Source organism: Myotis brandtii, unplaced genomic scaffold (assembly GCF_000412655.1).
Source record: "Myotis brandtii unplaced genomic scaffold, ASM41265v1 scaffold550, whole genome shotgun sequence".
Classification (NCBI taxonomy): domain Eukaryota; kingdom Metazoa; phylum Chordata; class Mammalia; order Chiroptera; family Vespertilionidae; genus Myotis; species Myotis brandtii.
In genome coordinates this window covers 1,959,055-1,969,964 of record NW_005370043.1, presented here as the reverse complement: position 1 = coordinate 1,969,964, position 10,910 = coordinate 1,959,055, and the positions used below count along the sequence as shown (strand labels likewise).

General features: G+C 41.2%; 2 protein-coding genes across 3 annotated transcripts in view; both read left to right on the top strand.

Moving 5' to 3' along the window:
* GSTO1 (glutathione S-transferase omega 1) overlaps positions 1 to 6,222 on the top strand; it is a 10,994-nt gene extending 4,772 nt beyond the window's left edge. Inside the window, exons 3-5 of the mRNA XM_005878305.2 lie at positions 2,916 to 3,014; positions 4,771 to 4,877; positions 5,991 to 6,222. Coding sequence (XP_005878367.1) covers positions 2,916 to 3,014; positions 4,771 to 4,877; positions 5,991 to 6,144 — 360 coding nt within the window. The 3' untranslated portion in view covers positions 6,145 to 6,222. The remainder of the gene's footprint in view (positions 1 to 2,915; positions 3,015 to 4,770; positions 4,878 to 5,990) is intronic.
* Positions 1 to 10,910, top strand: part of LOC102252245 (glutathione S-transferase omega-2) — a 28,565-nt gene that overhangs the window by 8,114 nt on the left and 9,541 nt on the right. The window lies entirely within an intron of this gene.

Here is a 10,910-nt window from a genome sequence, read left to right as displayed (position 1 = left end):
ATAAACCAAAGAAAAAGATACATCTGACAGACTCAAGAGGCAAATTTTTACATAACGAGACACATCATAAAATAGAATTAGAAGAGGAGGCACTGACAGGAAATAGATATTTGCATCTCATGTAGACAATAAATGATGAGTGAATGGACCTGAACCATGTCTGCACACCCTTCCTAATATTTGGTGAATTCCCTATGATGTGATTTACCATTCCCACCAAGCAGAAACTAGCTAGGGCTTAGGCAGGGGGCCTAGGTATCAATGATCAGAGATAATGGGGCCAGACTTTGATTAGAAAGCAAGACCCTGGCTTTAGGGGACAGCAGACAGTGTTTCCAGCCCTCAGTCTCGAGGCTCCTTGCTGGCACACTCAGTGTTGGGCCCGGCTGTGCAGCAGTGAGGCCTTTGCTGTGACAATCCTGCAGTGTGATCTGGACAAACCACAGGACCTCCCAGTCAACTCTCTGGCCCTTCCAGAGATTCCATTGCTTGCCCAAAATCCTTTTAATACATGCCATTTCTGCTTAAACTAGCTAGAGTGTGTTCTTCTGCTTGCAAATAAGAACAACGGCTCATACAATTCACATCCAGAATACATAAACAGCACTTATAGAATCAATACAAGAATTTCAAAATGAACAGAAAATTCAGAGGAGAATGCCTGCGCAGAAGGGCTAATTAGTCTATGAAGATATGCTCAACAACTCTACTAATCAGGGAAATGCAAAGTAAACAACCAAGTAATCCCTCACACTTACCATATAAGAGAACATTAAAAGTCTGTGAAGACCAACTGGAGGCAAGGATGTGGTCAAAGAGCGCCTATCACTATTGCTGATGAAATGGTAAACTGGTACAACCATGTGGGAGAGCATGCAGTATATCAAGGAGGAGCTGTGCATGCCTATGATAGCCAACATTGCCCTTGAAAATCCATAGGAAAACCCCATGCTGGGGGAAGTTAGTCTCATTGAGGTTTAGTGCATCTCACCTCCTGCCTTGGAAACATTTTTTTCCAGTTAAAAAGTCATATAAGGTATAAAACCCATTTTTTCCTGTGTTTGGGGGTGAAGTTATACCAAAAACATGTATCTTTAAGTGTTATAACCATACTCAGGGAGGTGAGTCTAGAAGCACGTGGAACCTGTGCTTAAGGGATGCCTTTGTCTCCCATGTCAATGTTGCTGTTGGATGTGAACTCAATGGGATATCAGATAGAATCATGTGCTTTTTAAAAATCATTGTTTATCTCTGCTTTATAGACCAAGCTAATGCAACTGAATTTGCAGAATTAATTGAGAATATGATGTGACTCAACCTTAAGTAAAATTGTTTCATTGTTATAGAACAAATCATAATTAACAAAAGCATTCTAGAAATCTGTGGCTTTACCAATGCAATGTCCTTCAAACATGCTCATATTAATGTCTTCATACTCATTCGTTTATTGTGGGCCAATTCACAAGACAGTAACATTTTTCTAAAATGTTACCACTATACTTCATTTCTACCCATGGCTGCACCTGTACCTAAAAAATTCAGTTTGTCCTAATTTTTCAGTGTATGTGCTGGCCACACAATATATTCCAATATGTTAACCCCAGGGAACAGGCATTCTTAAGATCATGGTACATACAAGGTGTTGTCTATAGCCTGCTCTTTAGGTTTTTTATGCCAAATTGAAGGCAATCTTAACAAATTTTCAAATGGCAAGAGCCTCAGATATATAGAAAATATTTTCAAATGCAAAGGGAGGGAGGGAGAGAGAGAGAGAGAGAGAGAGAGAGAGAGAGAGAGAGAGAGAGAGACTTGACAAACCAAAGCCACATAAAAAATACATTTTTGGGGAAGTGGAAATTAAAAACACTGCAAAGGGAACTGTATGTGGAAAATAATGTGGAACAGACATTTAAGGGTAAGCAAAGAGGAAAGACCAGGCAGGAAATGTGGATGGAAGGGCTGCCTGCAAACCTTCAGCTCCAATGAGGGCAAGTTGTACTGACATGGATAGGATTTCAGCGGTGTCTCCTGGATTTTCACGAGTGCCTGTTTACTTAAACTGGGATGAGTAGGCTTCTGTCTTTTGCAATGAGATGATACCAAAGACTGAAGGATTAAAACACACAAGCACCTCCACCACAAGCCTTAAAGCATGTGACACTACACCTGTCAGGCCTTCAGGGAGTCAGTCCCCTTTGAATAGTCTTCTCATGTCCTCCCCAACGTAGAAAGCAGAAAGATTCTCTTTCCCAAGCTCCCTTTGCAGCTGGGGACAAGGCCTGGGCCCAAGGCTCTCCCTGTCAGATACACACATGGTAGAGTTCAATTCAGAAATGATCAGTGTGAGGAAATGGGTTGGGCTGAGGCACTGGTGCTGCTGGTGAGAGTGGCTGGCAGCAGAGCTTCTGGATTTCCAGGAGCCGTGCTGGTTGTGAGATATTCCAGAGCAGAAACAGCTTTGGTGCTAGTGGCCTTGGTTATCTCGGAGTCATTGCTGGCAGTGGCACACACTGTAACCTCTGTAGTTTCAGCTCACAGCTCACAGGTCACAGTGGGTGCTTTCCACAGGCCAGTTTGGGCATGATTTTGGAATGTTCCAGCTTAGTTTTGAGCCTGTTTGTTCAGCCTCCCAACAATTCAATGAGACACTCAGTGTCCTTTACAGATGTTTTTGGCTCAAACTTGCCAAAGTGGGTTGTTATTTGCAATTTACAAAATCCTGTTTCATATAGCATCTCTGGCCACGAAACTATTTTTAAGATCGGTATATGACCTCTCTGAACACAGGAATGGGTACACCCTTGAAGTTTCTAGAACACTCTGACACTGGGACAATAAGGGTTCTATCGTGTTTTTATGTGAGGCTGGTATACTTAGTCTCCCACCAATAAACTAAGCAATTATTCTCTGTCTAGGTGCCACCTTTGGTAGGAAGGTTTATAAGAAGTGAAAATAAGGAAGACTGCTCTGACCTGAAAGAAGAATTTCGCCAAGAATTCAGCAAGCTTGAGGAGGTAATCAATCGCGTCTTTTGGCTTTTATCAGAGTAAATGATACACTACACCTACCCACTTGTTTCGACACTCTTTTCTTCATATCCTCATTCCCCAGATCACTTTATAGGAATTAGTAATAATACCAAATAAGAAATTTTAGTTTATAACAGATTGACATAAGCTGTGTGTTTTAAGATATAAACCAAAACACCTAAAAATATTTTGTCATGGGCTTTTAAAATGCTTTGTTGCATCGATGTTAAAATAACATGGAAAAAAGGAAATTCACCAATATTTCTATAATGTGTCACCTGTTTTCTTTTTTTTCCCATGCTGCTTCCAGTCCCTGTCCATAAATAAATAAATAAAAAGATTAACATAAATGTAATCAGAGCATTGATACCATCCTGTGTTATTTTACTGAGTATTATATAATAAACATTTCCCACCACAAAGAGTTTGCCATGAATCCTACAGACACTTGGCAAAGCCAGATGTGTTTTACCTCCTTTGCGGGAGAGTTGCCATTTTGGGCCTTTAGATTGAGTCTTCCTCTTGGCCTTCAGACATTCCAAATGCTTCAGGTAGATTTAAACAATCAGTTTACAATGCAGACTGTTATACAGGCCCTGAAAAAAACTGTAGAAGTTTTATAAAGGGTTAAGTTGATTTGATATTGATTAATCAAATAATATTCTGAATTCCCCCCCTTTGACAAAAACATAATACCAATTCACCTTCTTGAATTTCGAATACATAGTTTACGCTTGGCTTTCAAATAATTTTATTTAACAGCTAATTGTTAAACTAGCTATTCCCAATATATTTTAAGTAAATTGTTTTATTGAAGAATTATATGCAGAGAAGTACCCAAAACATAAGAGTCCAGCTTGATGAATTTTTACATAGGAAACATAGCCATAGAATCAGCACCCATAGCAAAACACAGAATATTCGTTTTGGCTATTTTTTTTGTTATATAAATGGACTCTAATAATATGCACTTTTTTGGGTCTGGCTATTTCATACAATATTAGGTTTGTGAAGTTCATTTATGTTGGGTGTAGGTCATTCCTATTTTTTGTAGTTCCAGCATATGGCTGTATCACAGTTTTTAAAAAGATCCTTTTTACTCCTTGTGAGCAGAAAACATTTCCGCTTTGGGGCTGTTACAGTTAGTGCTGCAGTGAACATTCTTTGGTGAATATATGTTCACATTTCCAAGTAGAATGACTGGGTTAAAAGTATGCATGTACTCAGCTTTAGTAGATACTATTAAAACATGGTTGTACCAATTTACATTCCTATCACCAGTGGTTCCACACCTTCGCTAACTTTGTCTTGTTCATTTTAGCCATTCTGATGGATGTATAGTGGTATTACATTTTGGTTCTAATTTGCATTTCCCTGATAACTAATGTAATTGACTACCTTTTCAAATGGTTATTGGCCATTTGGATATCCTTTAATTGTGAAGTGTAAGTCTTGCCCAATTTCTTTAATAGGTGGATTTGCCTTTTATCTTGATTCCCAAGAGTTCTTTCTATATTCTGAATACCAGTCCTATGTTGTATTACGAAGGTCTTGCACTCTGTTGCTTTCCAGTTTATTTTGTTTATTGTTTTGTTTCATCCCAAACTAACAAATAGTAAAGCTTAAACTGATCAAATAGACAAAAAGTGAACTTGGATATGTCAGGGTAAAAGCTGCTGGTCTCACCTGCATCATCTCTGATATCCAAATAAGAAGTACTCTTATGCTGTTTAATGTCCAGGTTCTGACCAATAAGAAGACAACCTTCTTTGGTGGCAATTCACTTTCTATGATTGATTACCTCATGTGGCCCTGGTTTGAACGACTGGAAGCACTGGAGTTAAATGAGTAAGACATTTGAATATTTTGTGCATAATTTAGGATAATGATAATTTGAATAGTATATGTTGACCTTTTTCTGAACAAAAATATTTTATACAACTTTTATGAATGGGAAAAGGCAGACAGAAGGAAGACTTGTGCATGTCATATACCTACACTCACCACTGCTTCCCATCAGGGGGAGTAGGCAGGGGTTCTGTGACATGTGGTAAAATGTTTTAAAAGTAATTTACTCCTTCCCTCCTTAATAAAAATCCATAAGGAAGGTTTGGAGAGGAGGAGCTGAGTGAAAAAGGTGAAGGTATTAAGAAATACAATTGGCAGTTACAAAATAGTCACAGGGATGTAAAATACAGCATAGGGAATATAGACAGTAATGTTGTAATACCTAGGTATGGTGTAAGATGGGTACTAGACTTATTGGGGGATCACTTTGTATGTTATATAAATGTCTAACCATTATGCTGTACATCTGAAACTAATATAATATTGAATGTCAACTGTAATTGAAACTTTTTTTTAAATCCATAAGGATGTACATTTTTATAAGGCTGTCATGCAGGATTATATGACCAATGCTACCTCCCAGTTACCAGTAAGATTCCATACTGGTTTGCAAGCTCCATATTTTGAAGTTTGGCAGCCACTTTAGCTTACTCCCTCTTAGAGCTTAGAGCTATTAAGGGTTACTCTTTATATATGTATATAGTGTGGGGTCTTGCCCTAGTAACATCGAAGATCAATGATCACAGATCTCCACAACAAATATAAAAACAATGGCAAAAGTTTGAAATATTCTAAGAATTACCAGAATGTGGCATAGAGACACGAAGTCGAACAAATGCTCTTGGGAGAATTGCGCCCGTAGACTTGCTCAATGCAGACTTGCTCAATGCAGGTGTGTTGCCACAAACCTTCAATTTGTAAAAAACGCAACATCTGAGAAGCTCAACAAAAGGAGGCATGCCTTATTCTATGATTATGTACATTTTAAAGAACTACTTTAAAAGGTTAGAGGAGAACAAAGTGAAACTGCAGAGTGCTAATGATGACATATAGACTTTGCAATGCCTTCTTCTTTCGTCCAGCTCACACCTTCATTCTTTCCATCTCCCACAGGTGTGTAGACCACACTCCAAAACTTAAGCTCTGGATGGCAGCCATGAGGAAAGACCCCACAGTATCAGCTCTCCTCATTGACGTGAAAACCTTTCAAGGTTTCTTAAATCTCTACTTGCAGAACAGCCTGGAGGCCTGTGACTACGGGCTCTGATGGGGGCAGAAGTCAACAATGAAAATATATCTGATACTTTCCTTCACTAATAGGAATAAAAGCATGCTTTTATCTTAACAAGTGCTCTCATGTTTCTTTGGATCACCTTCTTTGAGTTGACATCATGGCCCAGCGGTGGGGTTTCCTTAAGGCCTTCATGCAGAAATGTAAACACATTTCCTGCTCCGGATGCTCAAATGACACTAAGGTTTCTATCAGTCTCCGCTGAAAACCTCTAAGTCATCCTCTCTACTGAGATCTAGACTTCAATCTAGATTTCTAACCGCCCATAGAACATTTCCACGTGGATACCCCATTGTCATTTCAAGAGATGCCCTTTCAAGTTTGTCTTCAAAGTTCTGAATTGAGAATTTTCAATCCTCATTTTTTCCATCATCAACTGAATTTCACTTGCCATTGTCACCCATGAAGACCAGACCTGCATCACCTCAAAGTCAGGTGACTAGGTGGCCTCCTATTTGATTTCCAATATCCAATCTGTATCCTCTTCAACTCCTCCCTACCAAAATCCTATTTCAGGTGTACAACATAGAGATTATGTTGTACAACCCATTCAATATGTAATTACTGTGGAGACCACATCCCTTAATGTGGTATGTAAGGCCGAATGAGTAATAGGTAATATCCCCATTCAGAAGTAGTAATGCCATCTTCCATACACTTCCATAGCCCATTGGTCTTCTCACTAATGTTTATCATCACATCACCTCCAGGAGAAGAAGGTAGGTCAGAGAGCATCACTTCACTCTATAGATCATTCAACTAAGGTCCTGAGGTTAAATGAGACCTTACGATGCTGGCAGAAATATCTGGAGGACACACCCAGCACCCTGTTCTTACTGTCAGAATTAAGGGGCTGTTGACCAGCCAGCCCCAATACAGTCTGGTTTCCTGTACTTCAACGGAAGAGCACCTAGCAATCACCTTGGGCTCACTGCTGGGGGTGGGCCGGGTGGGCCACATTTGAAAAGAGCGCCCCCCTCCCACCCCATTGTGATGCAAGCGATCTGGGGGCCGCACCCTGAGAGGCAGCTGACAAAGAATGACTTCACAAAGGGCCTTCGGCCGTCAACGCCCAAGCTCTGGGCGACCCATCTCTGCTCAGATCGGCCTGCCCCACACTCTGGGCCCCGGTCGGCTGCGGGCGGACTTCAGTCGGATGCAGACCCGGGCACTGAAGTGCCGCAGAGAGCCACTACCCGGTCACAGACACCCGTGGAGAATCGAGACTCCGGTTCCCAGCAGCCCGGAGCGCAGCCCCCCAGTGGCTCCGCTCGCTCTCGCTCGCACGGACTGGCCAGAGCGCTTCTGAAGGCCTCTAGGGTTTGGCTGGAGCTCTGGGCACCGGGGCCAGTAGGCGGGTAGGATCTCACTCTAGGGGCGGGCTCCACCCTCGTTTTACAGCCGGTTCCCTTTCCCACGGGCGGGGAGGTGTCTGGCGGCGTCTCTCCTGTCCCCTCTACCGGGTGGGTGCGTGGGTCTGGCCAGGGTTGCATTTGAAAGGAAAAGGGGTGTGTGGTCAATTCTGGAAACAAGTCCTGATTCTATTTCAAACAAGTCTATTTGAAAATAGAGCTGTTTTTTTCTCACTTATTCTTCAAACTCGGTGAACAATATCCCAACACCCAGTCATCTTTCATGGAAATTAGGCTTCGGAAGTATTCAGAGGGATGTCCTCCAGGTTTTGCCACCATCCGAGATAGGTATGAGAGAAAACATTTTTTTTTAAAAAAAACACCTGAAAAATGCTAGCTCCAGTTCTATTCTCAAAACAGAGATTCAATTAAATAGAGTAAATTATTTCTGTGGTGGCATTCTTTTCCTCGAAGGCTTAAGTTACTATTACCCATGCCTGAAGATCCCCACATTTGCAAATAGATCCGATTATATTTCAGGTAGCTGGAAACCAATTTGGAGTAGGTTTAATATGGCCTTGTTACCATTTGTTTCTTGCTTGAATGAGTCTGTATAATAGAGGTGTAAACATGATATAATTACATAGAAGGACAATCTGCAAAGAGGATTTCAAAGAAGTACCTATTGGGTCTTTAAAGGGAAGTAGGGATAAACTCAAAGGTCATAATTAAACTCTTTCCAGGGAAACCACAGTGTTCAGCGGTAGGATTAAAATCCCCATTACTGAAATGTAGCCTGCAGCATTCAACTGCCATTTTAACTGGTAACTGGTGAAAGAAATATTCAGTGTTGCATTCTAATTCTAATATGCTTGGCAAAGCTGGATTGCAGTGCATTTCATCTTTATGGATACAAAATTGGAATGCACTATGCTCTTAACAATGTGTTCTTATTCACTACAATTAGTCATTAACTTTGAGCTCTTACTATACTGAGGATCACCTGTATGATTTCATTCAATATTCAAAACCCATCACGAAGGTGCTGTTTCTTTCTCATTTCACAGATGAGAAGGATGAAGGTCAAAGAGAGAGAGCTTGTCTAAGTGCCAAAGCCAGGGTTTGAGTATAAGTGCCAACGGAGAACCTTGACATTATTTTCCTTCCCTTCAGGGGAAGAATTGTTTTCATTACTTTGTCTATTCTCCCCTAACTACACCAAATAGACTTGCATTTTAGAATGTGACTTCCCATACACGAATATACTTTAAAGAAACAGCATTTACCAACTCTCAGAGTTGGTTTCCTTTAAAGGTGGCTATAAGGGGAGGGGGAATCTTGGAAATAGGTTCTCTCTAGCATAGTGGAAAAGTGGAACCTTTTACTTTGCAAATGGAATCCCCAGTTTGGCCCTTAAAATTTCATTCATTGTTAGTTTCCTCCAGGATGGGCAAAGTCAGGCCAGAGAGCCAAATCCAGCCCACTGCTGGGTTTTGTACAGCATAAGAACTAAGCATGGTTTTTATATTTTTAAATGTTTGAAAAAACCAAGAGAAGAATCATAATTTATGACATGTGAAAATTATATGAAATTCACCAAGAGTAAACCCTAATGGAAACTATTCACCACTCAGTTTGTCTTCATTGATTAAAATTAGTTTCAGAATAGTAGTTATCCTATTACTTTATCTTCCAAAATGCAAAATTGTCAGGATGGCAAGTGAAGAACCAATGTCTTTTCCAATACCAGACTTCCTGCTGACACATATGCAATTTCTTTTGAGAGAAAATGTATTAGAACATTTTTGCCATTCCCCAAACTTATAAATCCACAACAACCTGTCATGTCCCACATGAAATCACTCTGGATGACCTAACAATGTTGTTGAGTCACTATTCCAAAGACTTTCAAAGATTCCTATTTAGTAGGGAAAAAATGTTAACACTATTAACCAAGAATTTCTGGATAGACTGGAATTCCAAACGACAAAATGTGTCCAATCATGAGCTACATAATTAGGTTCTGTCATTTTAATGAAGGATATTTAGATTCAGCTAACAATTGTTGAGCAGCAATTACGTGTTAGATCTTTTCCAGGACTTAGATCCTTTCCTCTCCACACTGTTAGCTGCTTTAGAGGCCAAGACAATGAGCCAGCTTTGGACTTTTAAAGTTCTTCAACCCTACTAGCGGGTCACTTTGGACAAATAATTTCATTTTCCTGAGGATATTTTCTATTTTGTAAAATAGGAATAATAATATTGCCTGAGTAGTTGTGGGAATCAAAAAGGTAATCCATGGAAACCATTTAATCAGAATGAGTGAGGCATAGAATGCTTTTCTTTCCTCCTTTACTTGTCAACCCTCTGAAATGCATTGATGAGTAATTCCTGTTTCAGCTCAATCCTGTAAAAATCAAATAAGTTCTCTTTCCATCTGCTCAATTTCAGGGTCACCAAGCTGCTTAGGGTCAGAGTAAAGGCCAGCTACCGCCTTGATTTCATGTAGCTGGAAGAGCGATCCAAGTGAACCCTGTATTGCTGGGCTGTTGACAGTGTGCCCTTAGCCATTATAAAGGGTCTTCTCTAAGATTCATGCTGGGGGATGGGGAGAGCTCACAAATTTTTCTTTGCCTCTAGATTATCTTGTTTCAAATTCATTACCAGTTTTTTCATAGCTTGGGTACAATCTCACGAATAGGGCTGGAACTAGAGTGAGGCCAGTGAGGGCACACAATTTAAGGAGACACTCGGGCGTGCAAGAGCTCAATACTAAGAAGTGTTTCTTCTCATCTGCTATATTATGAAAAAGCTTGCCTTTATTTTTTTGTGCTCCACAGAGAATGAGGCCTATTGTCTTAGAGATGCAGGAGGGAGGGCTTACAATGGGAAAGAAAACCTTAGTGCTACCCAGGTTAGTGTTTGTTAAACTCCCTTGAAATAGCTGGAGTTTCAATGCTCAATCTCCACAGATTCTCAGTGCCGAGAAGGGACCCCACCGAAGGCTGTACCCACGTGTTCAAGGCAGGGGGTACTTCTCAGGGTTTTTATTTGTTGTGTTTTGTCCACACTCCTACTTGGACTTCCAAGTCTGGGGCGAAGTCTCTCCACGTTGTTATCCTACCTCGCTCGCTTCCCAGATCACGTCCCCGCTGCCCCACCAGATCCCAGTCCCTTAAACCTTGAATTTGGGCTGCAGGGGCGGCGCGCCGGAGCCTGTGGCTGCGGCCGCGGCGAGCTCCAAAGGCGAGGCTTGGAGCATTGGGCGCTGTGCAGACGCACGATAACCATGGGTGAGGATGAGAGCCGGAGCCTGGGGAAAGGTGAGTCCTCTGGGTCCGCGGTATGGAGACGCTGGGCCTTGGCCCCCAGACCAGCTCCGGGGGGGGG